The 20,006-nt window shown below is 36.6% G+C and overlaps 2 protein-coding genes across 9 annotated transcripts; both read right to left on the bottom strand.

The window, feature by feature from the left end:
• Positions 1–121: 121 nt before the first annotated feature.
• On the bottom strand, positions 122–3,517 carry LOC122355878 (5-hydroxytryptamine receptor 3C-like). Of its 2 annotated transcripts, XM_043254478.1 has the most exons (9): positions 3,416–3,517; positions 3,124–3,284; positions 2,997–3,041; positions 2,721–2,830; positions 2,350–2,519; positions 2,000–2,160; positions 1,232–1,439; positions 1,007–1,144; positions 122–935 (listed from the first exon to the last, which is right to left on the bottom strand). In XM_043254478.1, exons 1-9 carry the CDS (start codon positions 3,459–3,461, stop codon positions 691–693), a joined length of 1,284 nt encoding a protein of 427 aa, XP_043110413.1. In that variant the 5' UTR covers positions 3,462–3,517; the 3' UTR covers positions 122–690. The 2 variants fall into 2 exon arrangements, with proteins under 2 accessions (XP_043110413.1, XP_043110414.1); XM_043254479.1 differs by lacking the exon at positions 3,124–3,284 and having other exon boundaries at positions 3,416–3,515.
• A 623-nt stretch (positions 3,518–4,140) lies between these two features.
• Positions 4,141–19,014, bottom strand: rnf157 (ring finger protein 157). Of its 7 annotated transcripts, XM_043253193.1 has the most exons (20): positions 17,998–19,006; positions 16,733–16,851; positions 15,779–15,867; positions 15,113–15,259; positions 14,838–14,955; positions 14,612–14,678; positions 14,472–14,515; positions 13,888–13,935; positions 13,699–13,770; positions 13,308–13,467; positions 12,978–13,090; positions 12,021–12,256; positions 11,727–11,835; positions 10,978–11,086; positions 10,707–10,888; positions 9,595–9,660; positions 9,463–9,511; positions 8,665–8,784; positions 7,003–7,037; positions 6,391–6,523 (listed from the first exon to the last, which is right to left on the bottom strand). In XM_043253193.1, the coding sequence occupies exons 1-19, from the start codon at positions 18,083–18,085 to the stop codon at positions 7,003–7,005; spliced, it is 1,971 nt and encodes a 656-aa protein (XP_043109128.1). In that variant the 5' UTR covers positions 18,086–19,006; the 3' UTR covers positions 6,391–6,523. The 7 variants fall into 7 exon arrangements, 4 of the variants coding, with proteins under 4 accessions (XP_043109127.1, XP_043109129.1, XP_043109128.1 ...); XM_043253192.1 differs by lacking the exon at positions 7,003–7,037 and having other exon boundaries at positions 4,141–6,523; positions 17,998–18,992; XM_043253195.1 differs by lacking the exon at positions 8,665–8,784 and having other exon boundaries at positions 17,998–19,012.
• Between the last annotated feature and the right edge of the window lie 992 nt (positions 19,015–20,006).

Raw genomic sequence — 20,006 nt, 5'->3', positions numbered from 1 at the left:
AGGGTGTTACCTCTTTAGAAATCCCCCATTATCATGCCTGTATGATGTTAAACATGGTTTCCTGCTAGTTCTTTCAGAGAGAATAGATTAGATTTGTCAGGACTTGTCACACCACTGCTCATTGAGTTTGTGAAGCATGCTTTATTACACAAAATATTAAGTAGTATTACAAAGATATACAAAGAGAGCATACAGTTCTTTACAGTTTTAAAATGTTGATCATTGGCAGTGATGCTAATATGTACGCTACTGTGTAAAAGTCGTCTTTTCACCCATAGTAGCATAGCAGTCTACAATGAATAAAGAGCAATTGCACTTCCGTGGATAGCCTAGCAGACTTTTCGGATAAAATAAACATTTTGCTTTTGTTTGCTGAATAGCAAAAAAGGCCCATATTCTGGTTTCAACACTTGTGATTCTTTTTACCTCATTTTAATTTAAATCAATCAATGATGTAGGCTACTCGTCACATTAAATTATGAATTTTAAAAAAAGTGGTTAATTTGGTTGGGCTGAGCCCATACAGGAGAGGATCTCTGTAGATAACTACCAGAAAATCAAATGAAATACGGTGCTGCTCATTCAACAATGCATTCAACAAGAAGAAATGTACATAATATTGTTATGTAATGCAATATATGTAATATTGGTCCCTAATCTGAGCATTTGTCACAGTATTAAGGCTTGAAATTACTCAACTTTCCACTCTCGAAAGATAAAAACAAGAAAGAGGGAAACTGAGATGAGATAAACCACAAAGAAAACCCTGTTAATACGTTTAACCGTTCCAAACCAGTAAATCTGAGCAGTTTTGGCTTTTAAAGTATCGGTAACAAGACTCTGTCTGATATTCTGAAGCTCTTCTAGGATCAGCTGCAATAGCTGCGTGTCATTCATTTGAGGTTCAACTCCATTAACGTGTCTTTTCCGGTTGTCTGAAAGAAACACACAGTCTCATGACTACAAAGTCAGAACTTCACCATTGTGATGTATAAAAGATGTATACCTGTGTCAGAGATGTGATCTTCAGGTGTCTGAACCCCCTTAGCGTCTTGTTCAGAGTTCATATTTATTAAGTATATCACCAAAATGGTCTCCAGAAGACTCAGCAACATGAACGAAAAGATGACAACGACGTACACAGCTGCACAGAACAGAAGAGGGAGTTTATAGGACAATCTAAACATTTTCTCTGATATATGAAAAGACGTCTCTATATTAAGAAACGTACCTATCAGAGGACATCTGTGAGATTTGGATGGCAGAATGTCATTTAGGATGAGCAGAAGTACAGAGATTCCCAGTAGCACAGTCACTTTGAAGCACAGTTTGTCCCCTCTGTCTGGTATGAAAAAAGAAGCTAGGTCCAAAACGAGGAAAAACAATACAGGTAGCTGAAAATTTATGAAATGCATCAGGGGCAACCTTCTGACTGAAATCTAAAGAGGAAACATGAGAGAGAAAAATCTGAAGCTAAATTCTCTGGAACGGAAGAAATATATAATTTATAGAAATAGTCCATCCAAAAATGAAAATTGGCTGAAAATGTATCCTCAGACCATCCAAGATATAGAGGTTATTTCTACATCAGAATAGTTCAGAAGAATTTTGTTTTACATCATTTGCTCACCAATGCATCTATTAGACATTTTCACTGGAAGAAGTGTTTTTATGGATTATGGACTCGTCTTTTGGCCAGAAGCAGTGGTTAAAACTTAAAATTCCTTAATGATGAATTGGTTTATTACAAACATGCAGCTTTTCACTTCACAAGACATTAATTGATAGACTGGAATGTGGATTTCTTGTGGATAATTATAATGTTTTTATCAGCTGTTTAAAATCTCACGACGGCACCCATTCACCGCAGAGGATCCACTGGTGAGTAAGTAATGCAATGCTAAATTTCTACAAATCTATTCCAGGAAAGTAACAAACTCATCTACATCTTAGACGGCCTGAGGGTCATTTTCCTATCAATTTCTGGGTGAGTTAGTACCGTGTACTTTATCCTGTCGAATGTTTGGTCCTCATAGCTCTCATTTTGGAGCGAGACGGATATGTTGAGGAACTCCCATTCTCCTTTTGTTAATATGCTTTCGCGAGCAAGCTGTGTCGCCTTTGAGGAATTGGAGGCAGGAACCAGCTTTATTTCTTTATCTGTTTCACATGATGGAAAGAAGCTTGGTTCAGTGACACTGAATGCCAGTTTGTGCTGCTTAAAAACTGCTGGTACCAATAGCGACTATTTATCAATTATCTGCCAACATTACTTAATAGCTCTTATTGCTTTTAAAATCATGCCTCCTTATTTTTAAGGAACATTTACTTTTTTACATGTGTCCTCACCTGAGTAATTAATTGAAGACACTGTGATGTGACACGTTTGGGTATCAAAAGGAAATTTGTGTACATTCATTGTGCAGGTGCTGACAATTTTATGGTCATCCTCCATCTTCACATTTCCATCATGAGTAACATATATATACGGGTTCAGTGGTCCATCTTCCTTTTCTGCACTAAAACATGTTGATGATTTAAGTTTTTTACATGGCATGTGAAATGAGATTTATGTCAAAGAAAATCAAAGCAGATAAATCGTTTAGATTTTCCCACATATGTAAATAATTCCTCTCAATGTTGTACTGTTAATATACAATTTTTAAATGATCAATTAAGCATATTAAGCAAAAAGCAATCAACATGTATATCATACTTACGTCTCATGAACATAAAGGTCTGGTTTCCAAAGCATCTCTTTTGGCAAAATCACACTTTTAATGCCACAAAAATCTTTAGGATTCCAAGAGATTCGTTCATTGTTCCAACTCTAAACGAGCAAAAATGAATTCATTATTAAACAAATAAGTGGCTAATTATCTTAATAAAATATTTTATTTAATAAAATGATTTCATTTTTTTCCCAATTATGCAGCATAATTCACAAATAACTAAAACTCTAAAGAAGATTTGAAGATATCCTGTTTAACACTTACCACGGACATCCAAAAAAGAGGTACAAAGATTTGAGATTTTTCAATCTGCAAAAATAAATATATATATTAACATAAAGACGCAGATTAATGGTTCACTTAAACATTTCTCAGCTGTTTGCAGTCATACCATAGAAAGGATGCCGTAGAAATAAATATCAAAATACACTATGGTGGGGTGTGTCCAGTCCAGTGCAGGACGGCATGTTGTGAATTTTTCATTGTCTCTGGTAAGATTTAAATAATCCAGTACATCTTGCTTACTGCACGCTTTTTTAGGAAACACTAAATCTGCAAGCCAGGAAATATGTTAATACTGTTTTAGATGTCCACAAATTATTTAACCATGCAGACAGGCTAGTTATCTTTAGAACAACTGATGATTGTCTGTGCATTAAAGAAATAGCTGAATCTTTACTCACCTACTAGAAAAAGTAGACAGATAGCACAGACAGAAAAAACACTCATATCCAACTCTCTGTGTGAGACCACCTCTGGTTAGCAGACGACTGGCAACTGGTCCCACTCACCGCCTGTGCTTATGTAACAGTACAAGATGAAAATGGATGGGCAATTAGCTATAATATGGGAGAACATCACTCCCCTGTGCACCATAAAACATTTTGGTAGGATAATGATGGCCATTGCTCTTCAAAAATGTGATAATCTGATGTTATTGCTTTGTGCTGGTAGAGACAATCTTTTTTTTGCACTAAATGGATGATAGACACGTCATCTCTTTCTCTGTCTCTCTCTCTTTTATATATATATATATAACATCCCCTGTATGTTTATATTTTCAATTAATTTGGTTTATATATTGCATTTATTTTTAATGTACACGTTCTTTACTGTAGTCACATTCTTAGTCATGAAAATACCAATTTTGACTAATTTTATGTCATAAATGGCCTTCTCTTGTACCACCTGTACAATTATGTTGATTATCAATACGATACTAAGTAGATTTGAGTATTTCATAAAGCTGACCATTACAGCATTATCAGTTGATGAAATATACAGGCTCTACGATGTCTATTTCAATCATTTTTACAGTAAATATCTGCCAACTACACTTGACCTGTAAATTTGAAAAAGTGAGAATAAAAATCCAGTTAAAAAGAGAGTAAAATGCTCCAAACAAATCTTGTTTTTAAGAAAAGGTTTATTGTGTTTTTGACATTTTGTAATCTTCATTCTACAAAAGTGAATTAATGCAACCCATTCCTCATGTAGGTTTAGTTTAGAGTCACTCCTCCTGGTGCACAAAGAGAAGAGGACAGAACAAAAGCAATACAGATAACAAAACTAGAGAAATCCCCTTGAATTTATCCATGCTCTGTGCATGTTACTCCACAGATGTTTCTCTCTGCGTGTAAATGTGACATTCTGCTGTAAAACATTCAATGCATGGCTAAGTTTATCTGTATTGCCTGCAGACAACAACGTGCTATTATGCTGCTGTATTGCTTGTTTTGTGACTCAATACCTGTTGCTTGCACGGTGTGCAAGCTCGGTGCGGAAGGGCTAGACATATAGTGCAAATGTAAAGGTGGAGGATTTCTATTTTCTGACTGCAACTACCATGCGCTTACCACATGCACCGCATTATCTGCTGTCAAGGGAAAATCTACTAGTGCATGTGTAAATTATACAATCCCATTTGGAGAAATGTCACACCATTCATATACTACAGTAAACAACACAGTGAACAAACTATTACAACAATAACAAGAGCTAAGCTAACATAAAAAAATAACAAATTAATAACATTTTCCACACAAAGGAAAAGCTTTGTTGGTTCTCAAAGTACAACGGACATATTAAGAGAGTTAGAAGAGACTATTTGATTGTACTGTGAATCCTTTTTTTCATTCAGATAGTCCAGACAAGTGCTAATGAATAATAATAAAAAATGTAAATTAAAAATAAATGGCTCAGGTGAAGAAATTGTGGGAATAATAGTACATAGTTCACCTAAAAACATTCAATTACTTTCGTTTACTCACCTTAATCTCGTCTCTTATTTCTTTTGTGGAACACAATCAAAGTCTACAGGGCTCAAAGTCATTTTGGGAATTTTTGAGTGAACTATCCCTTCTTTAGGGACTGGAAAGAGAACCCACAGATCAGCAGAAGATTTCTCATTAAGTAAAACAGCGTACCTCTGGTAAAAACAAAGTGCAAATTTAAACACTATAAATTCGGTTTGGCAGAACTGTCGAGAAACTGAAAGTTGTTGATTGTTTTTCAAGTCAGTGGCACACTTTTTAAAGTCTTTCCTTCATTTTCACTGTATAATGACTGCTGGAGCTAAGTAAACACTTTCAGTTAAGGATCCTTATAGGAAAGTGCAACACTTTTTAAAAGGAATACGTAACAAAAATTACTTTTAAAAGAATACCAAAGTACCTGGCGTAGCGATCCATATCTGTCCAGCAACGCACGTTCAGCTTCAGCTTTCAAGCCTTGGGTACAAATCGACTAACTGTAGCATATGCTAGATTGTACCTCAAACATGAAATTAACATACTTTTTAAAACAACACACAAAAAGCTGGACAGTAGCTTTATGACATTTAACATACCGTCAACATTAGCATTCTGAGTTACGACCACAGATGTGGACGTCACGGGCAAGTTTTCCCTAACATTTCCATTTCCTATACAAAATGTTCGAAAATGCCTGGTAGTAAGCAGTTCAGTAGCGTCTCCGTGGCCAGATGTGTAACGCAATTTAGGCAGCTCAGTAGCTTTGTGTCTTTTTAACATGCAGGGCTGTACGTGGAGCTCAAAGTGAGCTGCAGCAAACCGACAAGGGCAGAAACGTGAGCAAATATGTGTTATTGCTCTGAAGTTAATATTTCGTGAAGGACTGATTATCGAGAAAATTCGTTTGAAACATGTAGCTTGGGTATTGTGGGCAAACAGTACAAGTATTCAAACGGACAATCCAAAGGGATGCTGATTCCTTTGGATTTGACTATTAGCTTTATAAAGTATAGTTGCACAGCCTTGACATGAAATCTGACATGAAATGCTGCTTATATCAGAGGTTGGAGCCTTCATCATGTCCTCGATTTCCAGCTTTTCATCAGGAGAGCTTGCTTGAGTCATCTCTTCATTTGTACGCATGAGGGGGTGGAGCGTTGGTGTAAACGTGGTGCTTTACACGAGTGTCAACACCAAAAGAGCGCTAAAAACATGACATCTATCACAATGGAGAAGAGAAACCACACAGTCAGTTCTCCCTGGTTTGCATTTAGGATTTGATCCATGAGTAATTGGTGTGGGCACGAGTTTGGGTGGAGGTGGCATGAAGAGAGAGGCAGATATTCCTCTCAGGATTGGAGGAGGTCTGTGACTGGGCAGATTGAGGCATTCACACAGCTAGGGGTCCACGATGAGATTTGCTCTTGGGATTTGCAGCCTCATTGGTGACCCCTTGCTCCTCCAGGTTGATGTTGCTGGTGGACGCATGGTGAGTCAAAGGATCCCGTCCATGACGATAGACGTCAAGGTATAACAGACCTAACAGTACAGAAGAATTCATGTGAGAAGATGCAAATAAAATAAAGAAGAGAAATGAAAAGGGATGAAACTAGGGTAAAGTAATGATGGGATTGTTGAAACGTGATTTGGAAAAACTTAAGAAGAAACTAAAAAACACCTCACTAGACCTTATCCCCAAATTGGAGCATCTCTTGGAGATCAATGTTTAAGTAACATTGTTCAGGAACAGAATGTTTTTGCTTCAAACGTTTGGGCTGAAATGTCCGTCATGCAAACCGAGACACTTTTCCCATTGCTCTCCAAGATTTCCTCGAACTGAAATGTCCTGCATTGAATATTTACCATGCATGCTAAGCAAATGATGAAAAGGCACTTTTAACCCTTAGAGGTCAAAAGGCGAATCCATAAAGAATCCCACTTATGATAACAGTGAATGGCAAAAAGGCTGAAACTTGAATCCATGACCTCTGTGCATTGCCTTTTAACTTGCTCCGTACCTATTCCTCAATTTGAACAGGACACGAGTCCTCATCTGTCCATTCCACAGACATCCAGGAAGATAGAGAAAAAGAGAGATGGGAAATGATGGAAGGAAAAACAGAGACAGAAAAGAGAGAGAACACAGCACATTTACAGCACATCAGGAGAATCAACCAGCCATCCACAGAAAATGTCGGATTGAGAGAAGAAGGAGAAGCTTAGTGCTTAGAGATATGAGAGAAGATGATAGGGTCCATTTGAAGAAAAAAAAAAAACACTTTCACCGGAAATTTCTATCTTTAATGACCAGAATTTTCTAATTTGAAGTGCCAATTCAAATTTGTGATTTAAATTTTTCTCTAAAAGCAAGACTTGAATAGGCACATTACTTTCAGTGACCACAAACTGTATATGGGCACCTAAGTAGCAAAACATTTCATAAAAATTCTGACTTACTTTCCTTACTTTCAAGGAGCCAAAAACATTTAGTGACAAATAGTCAAATAATCAAATGTAAAATGAAAATTAAATATATATTACATTATGAATTACTTGAAATGTTTAAAGTTTAAGGGGCATATTTACTATCAGCGTGCACCAGCACAAACCCTCATTTTGCATTAAAAACAACTGGCATGATTTATTAAAGACATGATTTACTAAATTAGCACGCACACATTTCTGTGATGCACATTATTGAATATGCATTTGTAATGAGTTTCCCTTTTGATCTGTAAATTTAAGGGAGGAAAGTATTTAAATGAATCATGCAACCCAATTTGCTAAGATTTTCGCTTGTCAATTCACTCGTATTTTCTGCATTTTTTAATGCCCCCATAAAAGCGTGTGTTAAAGCAGGCAGTGATTAGCACTCCTTCTTATAAATTGCACTGATCATTGTATAAATGAGATGTTGCTTCTGTGTTCTTTAATGTGCACCTTGTCAGAAAATCACCCGCAAAAATTTTCACTCCCATCTCAGAGCAAAAACTCTATGCTAAATTGAGGATTAAACTTAGACTTAAATCACAAATTTCACATTTCACACATTCATAATTTTATAATACTAGGTCCTTATGCACAAAATGTTATGCATTTAAGAGTAGCTTATGTGCCCAAATACTTTTTGAGCCAATTGGATATTTTTGACTGTGTAGTAATCACGATGAATAAAAATATGACAATGATGATGAATCGCATTTTACAGTCTATCATGTGAAAAGCTTCATTTGTGTCCTTCCAGAGAGAATGCTTTCTCTGGATGACAGTAACCAAGAGTTGGAGATTAACAGAATATGCTGGCAAAAGAGGAAGGTTGAGCTGAAAAATGAAGGGATGAACGTAGAAATGAAGGGAGACGCAAAGCTACTTTGAGCTGGCAGACACTGAACATGAACTTAGCTATTAGTATGACCCAGAGAGATAGAAACAAGTCATACACGATATATATAAACTCACACATACACATAAACACACACAAAAGAGAGGGGTTAAAGGGCATGGCCATTGTACCAATTATCACTAAACAAAATTACAGCAGGGTCAAAGTAAGGACGTGCATGAGCAAACAAAGCCAATAGTGTTTTAGAGCCAGTTGCTGTTTTAAATGGGACACCTTGAAACCGCCTCACCCAATCCCTTCCAATCAGAAAGTCCATGTTCGAGAGGTTGCCACTCACCAGCGAATCGGCCGTCAGGAGGCTGCTCATTGTCCAGGCCTGTCATACAGTGGGTGTCAGACTGCCCCTGATTGTTATTGTCAAACTCTGGACAAGGCACCTCGCTCCTCCTGCGCCCACCTGCAAGCGAGGTCAGAGGTCAAACAAGAGCAGCCGAGGCAGGGCAGAGCAGCCGAGTGGAGCACAGCGGTGAGGGGTCAGTGCGATGGGCGCAGGGTGCTACTCGGCAGCCATTTAGAGATGACTGCGGTTGATGGATGCACACATACTCATGTGATAGCGAGCAGATGCGATCGGCGCGTGCATGAGAACACAAAACACTCGGACAATCATTTCCTCACATTAGTAAGCATACAGCACATTAAATAAGAAACAGATGAATAATGTCTATGCAAAATGGCAGTTAGTTACAATACAAAGAAATTAATTAGTTGCCCTCAATTAGTTGGCCGAAAGAATATATAGCATTGATAGAGATGCACACTTGTTATAATAAATGCTAAAATAATAATAGGTAGAAAGCTGGATACTCGGATGTCAAATGTGCTTGTATGTGGGCTGATTAAATAAAACATGAAAATCAAACTGTTATATTCTCCTCAAATGAGTCATGTGATATTTATATTTGTAGTGAGCGAACTTTGGCCCACCTGCAAACACAAGTTATTCATCAAGCAGCTGCGTAGGTAGATTTAGAAGCTCTTGTAGATGAAGTACCACCTACATTGCAGTTTATTTCTCCTTAATCTAGTCTACAGTGTTGTGATAGGTACAGCCAATAGCTGAGGTTGCAATTACCATGTTCTTTGGTGGGAGATGCGCAATCTTCCTCAGTCACATCATTTCCCTGAGAAGGAAAACACAAATTTGAGTAAATAATAAATAAAAAAATGTACTGCTGGTTTAAGATGCTTGGCTGTTTGTTTTAACCTCCGAATCCTGTTCTTCAAGAATGGCGGCCACAAAGTTATGCCCTTTTGGCTCGTTGGGAATTTCCTGCGGATACATGTAAATATAGTCTCTGTGAGACACAATATATGATTGGCAGGAATAGTTTTTGGCCTAAACTAAAAAATATTTGTGGCGATAGTTATGGCATATAGCATGAATTTCCATGACTTCCTGATGACTTTTCCTTTTTTTTATCATTTAATAAATAGTATTTAATATTATTATTTTCTTAGCCAATTAAAACAGACAACACAAATGTATTTAAGTAGCAAATTTTGTATAAAATGTATTAAACATAAAATAATCATAATACCCAAGTGACAAGTGAATATACTAAAATGTATTTGAAATACATTTATTTAAAGTATACTACAAATACATTTACATATTTATAAATTGTACTTTTAGTATACTAACTTACTGTCTGCTAAATTGGAACAACTAATTCTTTACTAATTGTGCATTTGGATTTAATGAAGTCAAAATAATGATATAATAAGTAAATTCAAACTATTGCAATTATACTTTAGGCTATCTTTTAAAGATTGAGATTATCCAAAGATTATACAATCCTCATTAATTAATAGTGACATTAAAAAACATTGTTGGTTTAATATTAAGAAATGTGCACTGAGTACAAGTAGTACTCAAAATAAAAAAAATTATTAAAAAAACATTTCTCAGTTAGTCTCAAGTGATATGTCAATAAATATGTTAAAAGATTTTAAAGTACGAAATAACTAAATTTTAAAGATATTACTTTTTTACTAGAGAACATGCATGAGTAATAGTTCAGTTATAACTGTTATGTCTTTATTGTATTATTTTTCTAATTGCAACACTTGCTTGAGTGTGTTGCAATTTCTTTTCTAATTGCAACACACTTGTGTGCAACACTTACTCTAAAAACATAAATGCAATTTTATTTCTTTAAAAGTTTTATTTCTGTAAAATTAAAAAAATAATAACCAACACAGTTTGATTATTAGGTGGCCAAAACTATAATATCAGCATGAACTGAATAATCTGAATATAAAGAAAATAAAGAAAATAACAAAATGTCCTGTTTTTAGGCCTTCTAACTGTCTTACCTCACCCTCATGTTGGGAAGGCGCTCGGCTCTCTGCTGGGGTCTCGGAGGCCTCCTCTCCCTCTGCACCAGCCATGTAGGATCCGGACATTGAAGAGAGAGTGTCGGTGCTAATCTGAGAGTGCTGGCTATGAGAGGACGCCATTGACATCACAGACTGGGCCAGGCTGCTGCTTACTGGATCTGAACAGAACAGGAAGTGAACAGGAAGACAAACAAATGTAAATGAGCTCTGGTGTGTGTTTCAGTGAGATTTAGCTGTAATGCTGTACCCTCTGGGGAGGTGATTGTGGAGGACAGAGGGGTCCCGTTGCAGGACGACTGATCTATGGCCCCTGAGGATGACAGGGTGATGTTGTCGCTTTCAGGAGTCACTCCAGACTGCAGTAAAATACACAGTACAACAATAATAATCAGACCGATGTTCATCATCTATCATCATCACTAGTAGACATCACATAATAAATACATGAAAGGAAATATTATTTCTAAATTTCTGTGAGAATTCTGTAGTCTTTCATATCGCATGGTTCATATATTTAGTTGAAATGCATACACTCTTTTCAGCATTTGTGGTTAGCAAGGTTTTCTTTTTTGTAAGAAATTAATACTTTCATTCAGTAAGGACAAATGAAATTTAGCAAAAGTGACATTGAAGATGACTTTTTTCAAATTTACTATTTCAAATAAACATTTTGGATTAATTAAATTGATCAAATGTGAAAGCGAAGACATAATTTTTTTTCACAAAAATGCTGTTCTTTCTGCTCATCAAAAAAATTGTAAAAGTGCATTATGACTTCCTCAGAAATATTAAGCAACTGATATCAAGATTCATAGTAATAAAAAACTTTCTTGAAACCAAATCAGCATATTAGAACGCTTTCTGAAGGACCGTATGGCACTGAAAACTGGAGTAACGGCTGCTGAAAATTCACCTTTGCCATCACAGGAATAAATCACACTTTAAAATATATGAAGATATTTTTTTATTTAATAATATTTCACAGAATGCTCACACCTCTTGCTGTTCTACGTGCAGTTTTCTCCTGCACGTTTGCGCTTCAGACTCACTGCATGACTTCTCATCCTCCTCCTCGGGCAGCACTGAAGAATTCTGGGAGAGGGATCTAGAGAGTTCCCAGAATACATGATTAGCAACGACTCATTTATCTGCCTGCTTCCTAAACCCATAATTTAACCTTCAAGAAAAGCTGTAAAATGACAGGAAAGTGTTTTAGTAACGCCCAGTAAATGTTCTTTAGACGTTAAACAACAACGGCACCATTCAATCCTTCAGTTAGGGTTCACTCACTTAGAGCCGCTCTTCTTGTGTTTCACATTCTGGCTGGAGTTGACAGAGTGTTCTAGCGGAGAGAGGGAGCGCGCGGGCGTGTGGTGGCTATCACTGCCATATGTGGGCACAGATCCAGAAACATGGCCCCTGGTGAGGCCCTGAAGTGGAGGAGCAGATGGCGACGGGTTCAGGGGCCCATTCAAAGCCTCCAACAGGGACACAGCTTCATAGCCAGGTGGGATGTGCTCTGATGCCTGTAGTAAACATACATGTGTATGTGAACAACAGTACAGCACAACTTTTTAAATGAATAGATGGTGCATACAGATGCTGTATGAACTGTGCACCTAACTTGTATCACAGATTGTCTGACTACTAACCAATAAACCGTTAACCCTAATGCATCATATTTAATATGCTAAGGCCTCTAAATTATCAACATGATCAAAACTTTGCAGAAACAACTATTGCACACTTACTGAGTTTAGCGTAAAAAAAAGTTCATAAATGTGATTATGTATGTGGAACGTTTATTTGTATATGATCATTATATTGCATTGCATTATGATTTTCCCCCACAATAAAAACTATGGAGTTTTGTTTATAAAACAAGAGCTTTTGAATACCATCTTACTGTACAAAATGCATATTTTTGCTTAGTTTATGTCTCTTTATATCTTCCTTAAATATCTCATGTTTAGTTTTTTTTAGATTTTGTCTGAAGGTTCAACAAAGCTGACTATTCTGACTATTATGTGGCAAGATTTAAAGTGTTAAAGTTAATGTTTCAGGCAATCAGAAACTCTGGAGACTATTTATATTGGCCCCCTAATCAGCTATTTTCTTTTTTGACGTTGACTTTTTGTTCTCAGTTAAGCTGGTTCAACTGTATAAATGCATTTATTTAGCTTTAAAAAATGATTTGTTCTGTACAGTTCTCTGTGTGAACATTTTGAAACAAACATAGTGTGTTACCGAGTGCTCCTCTGAATCTGATGTCTGTGAGGTGATGACAGGGTTGAATCCAGTAGGCGTGAGTGGGCTCAGTTTTTTCCTCATCGCTCGGATTTGAAGGAGGGCACGAAATGCTATACGAAATTAAAGGAGAAATGTTTTTTATTTGAAACAATATAAAAAAACAGCATTAATTAGTGTCAGTATTTCCAATGTTTGTCACAATAATTATGAACGAGACACTATAGATGCAAATATAATCTGAGCCAAATTAAATTTAATTTTCATAAATATAACAGTCTCAGTAATAGAGTCCTGTTGAATGAGTTTAGTACAGGGGTTGGTGCTTACGCAGTCGACAGATGGGGCAACAGTTGGCCTGGTAGCGCAGCGTGTCTGCGCAGGCGTTGCACAGGCACAGGTGTCTGCAGGGCAGGATAAGTGTGTCCCGCACGTCCGACAAACACACCACACATTCAGCGCTGTTGTCACTAATCTCATCTTCTGCCACCTGTAAATACGAGTCTGTCATTTTTCCTATATTTGTACTAATTAATGAATGAAGGCTTAGAAGTAACAGATGTTGTCCTTCTAAATTGATATAGAGTAGTGACAACTATATTGTAGAATAAAGAATTAAGCATGAATCTATAAGAGTGACGTTTATTAAACAATTTACTAATCATTTTGGTCATTTAAATCATTCTAATGTCTTTGAATCTTCAGTGTGATGTTAAATTACCTTTGATTCTTGACTGTTGTATTTGTTCTCTATACCGTAAATCTCCTGCAGAAGGTAACTAACACCATCCACCTAAGATAGAATCAGATTAAGAGGTTTATTGAAAATTTTATTTGAATTGCAAAAAACATTTAATACAAACTGACCTTCTTTTAAACTATAAGATTACAATAGTAAGAGGGCCCTTACCACTTGTTTCTGTTTCAGAGGTTTTACACAGTAACTTCCATCCATATGCTTGGAGAAAAAGACGGTAACATTATATAAACACTAACCATAACAGTACATTTAATTTTGTTAGATAAGCTAAACTGGTATTAATTATGCCAGTATTATTTAATATGACTGATTCAATCTGATTACATTAGTTTACTCCACCATTAATAATTTTAGTGTTAGATCAGGTAGAAATAGTACAACCTCGCTTTTTAACATTTAATCTAGTCCTTATTTATATGCTAATTTGCAAATGTGGAACACTGTATCAATGGAAAAAATTATAATATATATATATATTCTTTAATAAATATGCAATACTGTTTAAAAATTTAGGTTCAGTATAATCTGTTTTATTTGTCAAGGACATATTAAACTGGTAAAAGTGACAGTAAATGCTTTCACATTGTTATATAGAAATTTCTCATCAAAGAATCCAGAAAAAATATTATCATGGTTTGCACAAAAAAATTAAGAAGCACAACTGCTTTCAAAACCCCTAAACTTTTGAACATTAAAATACGAAACATTTATTTTTTTTAAACGAAAAAGTATACCTTTTCAAAAGTTGCTAGAAGAACATGGGAGTGTCCCAAGTGTTCTGCACAACAAAAACATGGACAAATATATTTATACTTATTTCCAGATATATTTTTCTGCTTATACATTATGACATATCCGATTACATAAAACTCACCGTCTCCCTCATCCACTACTGCTTGTACAACCATGGGGTAGATGTCTTTATCCATGTCAAACAAAAGCTGTGTAACAAATAACAACCACATCACCAGGTTTGCCAAAAGGACGTGCATTATGAATTGCTCAATAATTTCATTAACAGATTAATTCGGTCTGACCTATTGTAACCTCTCTCTAAAAATGGCAAAAGCACGAAAGGTCACAGCTAGCAGATGTGTTACCTCCTCATCTGCCCACTCTGATAAGTTGACATAATGAGAGGGCAGACAGAACTGTTGGCAGACGCCTCGTTTAAAATGCACCGTCTCTGACTGCAGAGAGCTGTCCTGCGGCAAGTATCTGTCAACAACACACAATGAACAGAGCAATGTAACCTACGCTTTGATGTCATTTCCCAACTTGCTGCTCTCTGATCAGCTAGGAAAGGCTGAGTTTGAAGTGCGTTATTAATAAATAAAGAAAAAGAAATACAAAGTGTGTCTAATGCTCATCTTACATTGGCACACCATTGTGAAACTCTTCAATGGCTTGGTAGTATATAGTGATGGCAACTTGTGTGTCGGCATCAAAGGTAAACTCAATATTATAGCAGCTGTGGCTTTTCCCAGCTTCCTGTCCAGGAAGCTTCATGTCTTCACTACATCTGCAGACAAAATTACAAACTTAACTAAGACTTCAGCAAAAAAAAAAAAAGTCAATACACAAAAAGATAAATAATCTATTTAATAAATGCATCATCAAAAAGTCTAACTAATATCTATACATATCTCTATCTATCTATCTATCTATATATATATATATATATATATATATATATATATATATAGAGAGAGAGAGAGAGAGAGAGAGAGAGAGAGAGAGATACAGATATGTATAAGAGATATCTAAGACAGACAGTTATACATAATTGTCTATCTATCTGAAGAGACAGATATTTTTTAAATAATTTTGTGGCCCATGTCTTTTAGCTTTGACGTTATCTAAATGCTACTGCAAAAAAACTTATTGCACAACACAGGTTTTCATCTAATCAGATCCTCTATAAAATAAGACACAGCATACAAGTTCAACTAAATTTAACCGCTAACTATTTTAAAACATGTCTCATTCAAATGTGCTGTTTTATCAAATATGTCAAAACAGGAACTCATCCAAATCTCACCGGACAAGTCGCAGAGTGTCTTTACGGATGTTGATGAGACTGCGGAGGGTCTTGACTGGCTCGTGTGGAGGGGGAGCGTTGTACGGGAACTACAAATAGCAAGAGTCAAAATTGAGGGTAAAGTTATTGATTATAATATTTGAGAAGCACTTTGTTCTGTTTTATCAGCTCGCGTATCTGATACCCACGTGTTAACTCTTACAAAACTGAAAAATTATCTGGAAACAAAGCCACATTAAAAGGAAGCTGATGTGATCTCCTAACAAGCTGTTGTGCTGATTCATGTGTGTGTGTGTGTGTGTTTGCCCAGGAAAAAATGCAATGCGCAGGCATGCCCACGTGCCAGAGAGGCATCAAGAGTGTGTTTGCGTGTGGGTGAACACTGGGTGAGCGTGTTGCCCCCCTTCCTGTCCCCCTCTCCGAAGTTCAGACTGAATGTGGACCTCTGTACTACTTGTGCTGAGCCATCGCTTAAATCCACAGCATTACTAGGCTGTCTGTTTAGCGACGGACCTAGCAGCTCATGCATACGGTATAAATACAAGACTCGACACATACACAAATACACGTATGGTTTCATAAATTCACATAAACTCTGCACACATAAAAATCTGAATAAATCAAATCAGTGTATAAGTACTGCCTATACAATTACATGTGACCTCCTGAGAATTACAAAAGCTTCTACTGAAGATATCTATTTTAAAATGTCTTAACTTATGCTGATATTACAAATCTTTACATTGAATATGTAATATAATAAAATGCAAATGAGTATTTGAAATGATGAGAACCACACATTTAAAAATATCTATTAATATGTATTTAAATGAAATGAGGCGTATTGTCGAGCATATCTGGAAATGAGCTCACACAAAGTAAAATCAATGAGCAGAGCAGATCGGTGGTTTCATGGTTGCATCTATGTTACCAGGAAATGAAATGCAGTCTTACCACTACTGGTCTGTTGCCTAGGAAGTTGAGGTCAGTATTTTCACCAAAGAGGTAGCCTTCAGGATGAGTTGAATCAAACTTCTCTCCTCCCATAATGAAATGGCTAGCAAAATAACTCCCTGCACGACAATAAACAGATCGAATGTTACAGATATTGAACAATTCAAAAGCTAAATATAGCGTTTCATTATTTCAACTGGCTACCTCGTATTACACCGAAACCAATTCATCGTATCATCGGATGAGGCGGAAATAGGCTACGTCTTTTACGTAAAAGATACATATTTTATTTTTTAGCAACAGGCTGACTATTCAATTTTGCATGAAACCGTTGCTTTTCCAAAGTGACGTTTGGGCACGAGACAAGTAAAATGTTTCAAAATGAAAACGAAGACAGATATAGCAGACCGGAGAACAATTAGATTAAAGAAAGACAAACTCAAGGGCAGACAGAGGATAGCAACCGCCATGGGAAGGTACAAGGGTAGATAGATGAACAGGCTTGAAACTGGAGCAGGAGGTAGCAGGAATCAGGCACGAGTCCCAAGCTGCACATGTAGGCTAGAGTATCTGGTGACTTGTGGTTAACACACTGACATTCATCTTATCTGCATGTCTTCTCAAATTTCCAAAGATTTGTAAAACAATCATTCTGAAACTAACATGATGAGTGCTGCGTTTTCTGAACTGCGGGAAAACACTGTCATCTAAAAATTAACACAGTGAATGAATATAGCTATTAAGGTAGAAAAATCCATGTAAACCACACAGACACAATAGATTTCACATCGGTTTAATGCTGATTACATAATCATTGAAGATATTTGCTCTGTTATACTGTATTTCGGTGCACTGTAGACGGAGCACCACTGAAACGATGAGCCCCATATAAAGACAAGCATCCGTGGGCCTACTCTGCCTTTCAGAGACAGACTTGCTGACCAAGAAACAGTGGGTGGTGGCTCAGGCCCTCTGGAGTTCACATGAACAGAAGGACCCTCTCAATTTCATTTACAAGAAGCAAGAAAAATATTTAACTGAATTGTACATGCCACTTTTACTGTAAACGCATTATAATCGTTTTTAAAAATTATAAACGAGTCTGAACAAGCTTTTGTTTATAAATTGGGTCAGTTTATTTCTTTAAATATTATGTCAATATAATATCATATGATAACATATAATAAAACGGAACAAGAACAATAATTTATCACAATAAAATAGAATATAAAATTAAATATATTTAAAATATATAATTTTCTCACCGGATTTGGGTGGGTATCTGTAAACAGAATTGGATGGTATATCGACCTCCTCCACTCCTGCATTCTGACGGCTTGTCAAAGCTCCCATTTCCAACAGCTAAAAATTAAAATAACGCCGAACGATTGCGATCCTACTGACGCTGCGTCTTCTTTAGTCCGAACATCTCCTTCTTCACGCAAAAGGCCGTTTTTTGCTCTTCGCTTTTATATTTTTGGCCATGCACAGGATTAGTTGGTGCTCTTAATGCCCTGTAAGCTCCGCACAGAGTCCCTCGTTGTTTTGTCTGCAGACACAAGCTGCTTTTTGCGTCCCGCAAACTGTAGCCCTGTTATAAGGCTGTCTCTGCCTCCGTGGTCGGCATCCTTGGCTAAGTTGCAAAGCGGAGTGAGGTGCTCTCTATATGACACAGTTTCTCGGTATGTTTATCATCATCATCCCTGTATCCTCTGTTCTCCTAGCGCTTGAGCGATGGGATGCAGATGCGTATCGGTGATGTAGAAACAGAATAAAAGGGTAGAGCCGCCGTGAACATCGTGCGTTGTCTCTAAATGGGCGGGGCTTAAAGGCCCGGAAGTTGCTTCTTATTAATATATATAGCCTATGCATGTATAAAAAACATCAGGAGAAATGCTGCAAAATGTAAAATGCAGTAGTGTAACTGTTTCGACTAATTAACATAACTAATTGAATGCATGTTAATGTTTTCAACTGTTAATCATTTTCAAATATGCAAAACAGACAGGGCTAAACTTTACGTAGCCTGAAATGTTAAATACAGAATTGTACAGATTGTAAACATCAGTAGCTATTATACTGTTTTTGGAAATCAGAACATTGCAATTATGACAGGAAACACTAGCATTTAACAATAGTTTGGATAAAAGTTAATGGAAAACATAAAACATATCACCTAGATAAGCCCAAATAGGAAATAAAACTGATGTTGAATAAGCATATATCCTATTCTGTAATCTCCTGAAAAGTGGTATCTCATATTTTAGAGCAGTCAGTGCAATTTATGAAAGAATTCAATAAAATCTGTGTGTGAAAAAAACGGAAATAAACCCTTTGCAATTGTTAACATGAACAGTAACTGTAATTTACACATTTGCTTTTGCAATTACACATACACATACAAGTTATCCTACATCTACTTTCTAATTAAATTAAGCAGCATTATTTAGTTACATGTAACTAGATACTTACCAACACCGCCTGTGTAAATGAAACATTCATAAATATTTTGCATTATATCACTTCGATTTGCTTTTCAGTCATTTTCTGTCAGAAAGACGGTTGCGACAGAGACGCGCTACCCGTTACTTTTCTCTGCGCTGCTAAGAATAAACCAATCACAGACGTTTGCGGGTAGAATAGAATGATTTTTAAAAATCGTTTTGCGGAGATTGGTTTGACGGATTTTAATTTGTATGTCATAATATCATTTTGTTAAATTAATCAATTATATTGGTTATATGTTAAGCATAGAAAGTTCTTCAGTAAAACAAAAAAAACTTTCAGACATCTGAATGTAGCTCAGTGGAGTACTAAGCTCTCTGAGCGGCCAGGCGCCCTCTGCCGGAAGTATACACTATGTCTCGACAGAAACCTTTTCAGCCAGTGAGATTCGCTGCTCAATGATCAGTGCTGTGTTACTGTCCTTAGAAGCGCTATTGGCCACCCCTGACGTCAGGCTTAAATCCAGACTTGAGGTTTTGCGCAGTACAAACACATCCTGCCTCGCCAAACGTGACCTTCCCCGACAATTTAGAAGTGATTCGCTGCAGTGCAGTCAGGGAACCTACCTACACTGATGTTCATTTAGCGGCCCTCGTGTCTGCTCTGTTTCAACTCGAATCGCAATGTATTATTACTATTATTATTATTTACATTATTAGCAATTGAACAAAACGCATTTCGCTGGCAGGTTACAGCAGCAGCAAGCTGTGTGTTGCGTTAAGAGTGTAACTGTGCTATTTTTATTGTTTTATCATCATTATCGCAAAAT

Source organism: Puntigrus tetrazona, chromosome 12 (genome assembly GCF_018831695.1).
Source record: "Puntigrus tetrazona isolate hp1 chromosome 12, ASM1883169v1, whole genome shotgun sequence".
Lineage (NCBI taxonomy): Eukaryota > Metazoa > Chordata > Actinopteri > Cypriniformes > Cyprinidae > Puntigrus > Puntigrus tetrazona.
Note: the sequence above shows the minus strand (reverse complement) of the source record. Positions and strands in the feature narration are given on the sequence as shown.